The sequence below is a fragment of the Pinus tabuliformis genome, chromosome 8 (assembly GCF_031772625.1).
Source record: "Pinus tabuliformis cultivar Carrire ecotype Pingquan chromosome 8, CPIR1, whole genome shotgun sequence".
In the NCBI taxonomy this organism is placed as follows: Eukaryota; Viridiplantae; Streptophyta; class Pinopsida; order Pinales; family Pinaceae; genus Pinus; species Pinus tabuliformis.
This window is the reverse complement of record NC_142294.1, coordinates 1,490,914,616-1,490,919,472: the sequence shown is the minus strand read 5'-3', so window position 1 is coordinate 1,490,919,472 and position 4,857 is coordinate 1,490,914,616. Positions and strand designations below refer to the sequence as shown.

At 42.6% G+C, this 4,857-nt stretch overlaps 1 protein-coding gene across 1 annotated transcript; it reads right to left on the bottom strand.

The window, feature by feature from the left end:
- Positions 1-1,268: 1,268 nt before the first annotated feature.
- Positions 1,269-1,988, bottom strand: LOC149241466 (uncharacterized). Its single transcript, XM_089370554.1, has one exon. The coding sequence runs from the start codon at positions 1,986-1,988 to the stop codon at positions 1,269-1,271; it is 720 nt and encodes a 239-aa protein (XP_089226680.1).
- Between the last annotated feature and the right edge of the window lie 2,869 nt (positions 1,989-4,857).

The window sequence follows — 4,857 nt, the reverse complement described above, 5'->3', positions numbered from 1 at the left end:
GGAACCGCCATCGCCGAGAGAGGATAGATGGGAATTGCCTGGAGAATTGATTTCAGGAGCACTAGTCTGCCCGCTATGTTCAGCGATCGGAAGGACCAGTTTGCAAGTCTATTCTTGAGTTTTTCCACCGTTTGCTGCCAGTTTGCTATCCTTAGAGGGTTTAAAGCTAATTGATTCCCTAGGTATTTTGTAGGTAATTCCCCAGATCGAAAGCCCAAAGTTCTGGTCAGGTGGGCTTTAATCGATTCAGGGGTGTTAAAGAGAAATGTACAGGATTTGTCCTTGTTGATTTCCATGCCCGAAGCTTCCATAAAGAGATCCATAATCCTCTTTACCCTCTTAACTTCTCTTAGTGAGACAATACAAAAGAGCATGATGTCGTCGACGAACTGCTGATGAGTGATGGGTAAGTTGTTTCCCCATAGCCTCATTCCTTTGATTTTCCCCTCCCTCAGTTATTTCTTAAAGTATCTTCCTAGCCCTTCCGCCGCAATAATAAACAAGAAAGGGGATAAGGGATCACCCTGTCTCAGTCCTCTTGTGGCGTTGAAGGTCAAAGTTGGTGTCCCGTTCAAAAGGATAGAGAAGTTGGGCATTGATATCATGCTATAAATCCAGTCAACCCATCTGTTACTAAAGCCAAATGCCATAAGGATTGTCTTGAGGTAATTCCAATTTAGACGGTCATAAGCTTTTGAGAGGTCCAATTTTATCATCATTCCCCTCTCCTTTTTTTGTTTCAGAGAATGAATCACTTCCTGAGATACCACCAAACCATCTAGAATTTGTCTCCCTTCCACAAACCCAGTTTGTTCCGGGGAGATTATATTAGAGAGAATTGGTTTCAATCTCTTAGCCATTAACGTAGCAATAATTTTATAAATTACATTACAAAGGGCTATTGGACGGAAACCTTGGGCATTTTCTGAGTTAGAAGATTTAGGAATAAGAGTTAAAAGAGTTGAGTTAAGACCCGACCATACCTTCTGGTGCCTGCGTGATTCCTCTACCACCTCCAGGATGTCTTGTCCAAGGAAGTGCCAACCTGCTTGGTAAAATTCCGCTGTAAAACCATATGGTCCTGGGGCTTTGTTTTTTTTCATTCCTTTCACTATATCCTCCACTTCTTCCAAGGTTACTGCCCTCATCAGGGCCATGTTTTGGTCTCTTGTTATCATTTTCGGGATTTCATTGCAGACCCTTTCTATAGCTTCTTCTCTGTCATCTTGGGGTTCGGTCAGAATGTCTTTGTAATATCCAACTAGCACCTATTCCATTTCCTCATGTTGTGTTATACGTTGCCCTTCTTCGTTTTTGATTGAGAAAATTCTATTCCTTTGTCTGTGTTGAATCATGGCTTGGTGGAAGAACTTTGTGTTCTTTTCTCCTTCACGAAGCCAATTTATACGAGACTTTTGTTTCCATAATATTTCTTCCTGTTTTCTCCGTTCCTCTAGTTGGCTAATCATTGTTCCCTCTTCTCTGCTTCTTTCCTCGCTTCGGCCTTCTGCTATAATTTCTTGTTGCAACTCTGCCATTTTTTGCTCTAGTCGCTGCTTCTCCACAAATATATTCCCAAACTCCTCTTTGTTCCATTTTATTTTTCCTCTAAGTTCTTTGAGCTTTAACTGGAAGGTCTGCATCTTGCTTCGTCCTCTTTGTTGGCTCTGAGTCCACCATTCCTCCACCTTTGGCATGAACTGCTGATTCCTGAGCCAGAACGCTTCAAACCTGAAGGGGCGTTTTTTTGGGCTCGTTTTGATGTCAATTTCCAATCTGATGGGCCAGTGATCTGAGCCCATGGCGGGAAGGATCATTGTTTCTACAAATACATCTTTGTTTATGATCTGCTCCGATATTAAGAATCTATCCAGTCTCGATGCTATTTGATTTCTGCCCCCTCTTCTATTGTTCCATGTATGTATCCCATTTATTGTGGGAATATCTACCAATCTTTGCTCCGTTATCATTTCACCAAAAGCCTCCATGTCTTGGTCCGGTCTTTTTGATCCTCCTCTCTTTTCTCCTATGGTTTTAATCATATTAAAGTCCCCCCCTGCAATCCAAGGAATCTCTAGGAAGATCCTTCGAATTGTTTTCATGTTTTGAAGGAAATTTTTGCGCTCACTTGATAAATGCGGGCCATAGACGCCTGTAAGGAGTATCCATTTTGATGATCCTATCATTCTAAAAGTTCCTGAGAGGATTCGAGGAAGGCTAACCTAGTTTTTGAAGTGCACTTCCTCAGGATTCCAAAGGACTGCCAACCCTCCTGCCATGCCTGCCGCATCCTGACCCATTATCTCATAATGAATATTGTGTCTCCTTATTATTTCTTCCATCTTCTGGGAGCTGATCTTGGTTTCTTGAATTATCATTATACTGGGTTTATATTTCTTCAACCTGTCCCTCAGATACCTCTGTTTTCCTTTACTATTAAGACCTCTGATATTCCAGCTTGTGATTATCATTTAAAAATTTTAGATGGTTGTTGAAATACCTCTGAAAGAGGTATAACTCTTCCTGAGTTTACCAGCATCTCCCCTACCACTTGAATGGTTTCGCTCATTGGCCGTCTACCTCTTTTCCTACCTCCTTTGCCAGTACTGCCCATTCCAATGCTCTGAGCTCCTTGCGCTCCTATTTGTTCCAGTTGACTTGCCAAAGGGGCTCCTGTCTTTTCCTTATATTTCTGGAACATCTCTTTATATAATTGCTTTTGATCTTCAGGTATAAACCTCTCATCCAGGTTCTTCCATTCCTGTAACAATCTTCTCATTATTCGTTCCTCATCGCTTCCACTGTCCTTTTGGGGATCGACCTCCATCTGAGATTGCTCAATGGGCATGTCCATGTTTTCCTCTGTTCCTTCTTGTTCCATGTTTCTATGGTTTGAGTCTGGCTCCTTTGTTTCTTTTAATAGTTCCATGGGTTCTTCTTCGCTTTCTGTCTTTTCCATCTCCCCTTCTTCTTCCTGAAGGACTTTGAACTTATTTTGGCTTTCTACTGGCGCTGTTTTGACGGATTGTTGCATTCTGGCTGGCCCTTTTCCAGGTCTTCTTCTTATAGGTATTTCCTTAAAACCCTCTTCCGTTCCTTCAGTTGCCTCTGTCCCCCTCTTCTCTTCTTCTTTTTTCTTTGATGATTCCTTTGCAGCATTTAAGGGGCATTGTTTGAAGAGGTGGCCATATTCATGGCATCTTCTGCAGTGGAAGGGGATGTGTTCGTAATCCACTGGTTGCTGCCAAACTTCGTCGTGGTATTCTAGCTCTATGTACTCCAGTAGTGGTTCTGTTATATTCATGTATACACATATCCTTGCATAGGATGTGTATCTCCCTCTTTTTGTGGTCTCTGCTACTTTAACAAATGTTCTGATTGTATTACCTATTCCTTCAAGGATCTCAGGGTCCCAAAACTCTATTGGTAGGCCGAACAATCTTATCCAGATGGGTGCTGCTAGCATTTTTCTTGGTCTGGATTATAGCAGTCCTCCCAATGCCGCATGAATAAACTAGCATTATTCATGAAATATGGTCCTCCCTCGAAGATTCTTTCCTTGTCATCTAGATTTGAGAATATAACTGTAAAAAAACCTTTTTCCCCCAGTTTCAAATCTATATGCCCCTTTGGTTTCCATCTTTGTTGTATCCATTTCGACAGGTCCTTTTCGGACGGCCAAAACCCTACAAACTTACATATTAAAGCATGGTCTCTCATATAGCTTCTATATTCTTCAAGTTTGTTATTCAGAATTACGAACCTGGGTTTTTCAGAGCTCTGGGAAGACATCTGCCACCGAGTCCTGCTTGCCATCAGGTTCCCATTACCAGTGGCTCTCTATTGTTTCCCCTTGGGCTGCTTTGTGTTCCATTTCCGCTTGATTCCCCTCCGTGACATTTTTGTAGGAGGGGATCTCTCCCCTCCCTGGTTCCCCTGCCATGGTGCCTTCAGCTCCTTCCTATTTTGGGGACCTACCTTCTACTCCTCTTAACCGTCGCTGATTTGGTTGATCATAGGAGGATCGCCCCCCTACCCTGGTCTCCGATACCACTCTGCTTACAGTCGCACCGCTTCTTTCCTAATGCTCCAGAAACCCTCGTAGCCGCATCAGAGCCTCCCCAAACCTCCTCTCCCTTTGTATTTTAGTTTTTTATAGACACCATCCTGTTGGTCGCATTCCCACTCTATTTCTCAAGGGATAACCTATGTTGCAGTTTTGTTTGTACGAACCTCACCGCCTGGATTTTTCTTTTTCTTTTTTTCACTTTAATTTATGGCGGCCTCTTGCAACTCTACTTCAAAAGCACAAAGATTCACACTTGTGATTCAAAATTACGACGTTTTAGTGTCCGCGGGTGTAGTTGGATTCGACCTGTATGATGGACATTTAAGGCGACCTCGAAGTTGTCAATACTCAAACTTGAGCGACAGTTATGACTTATGTTTTGTCCTCCGCACCCTGAAATTTTCTGCCTCTAGGAAGTCATTTCGATATTGTTGTTATTTGATTTGACATTTGATTCATATGTGAGAGCTTTGCTTAATGAAGAGTAGCGGTTTTGGTTTTCCAAGGGGCGAAAATATGTAGAATGGTGGGATGCCTATGGCAGCATAGATGGAGGAATGAAAATCGAGGTTGCTATTAGATTCATGGGCCAAACTCTTGGACACTAGAACGGGTCTTTCGGACCATGGATGATGAAGGTGGAGAGTGCACTACTGAACAGAGTAGAAGCATCGATCAAGACGGGCTTTCCAATATGGTTTTCAGGAAACATAGAACAAAAGCTTCTGGGGCGTGCTATGATGAAGGTCACAAGCTCGATTTCCATGCTCAACTGACATTTAGTTATC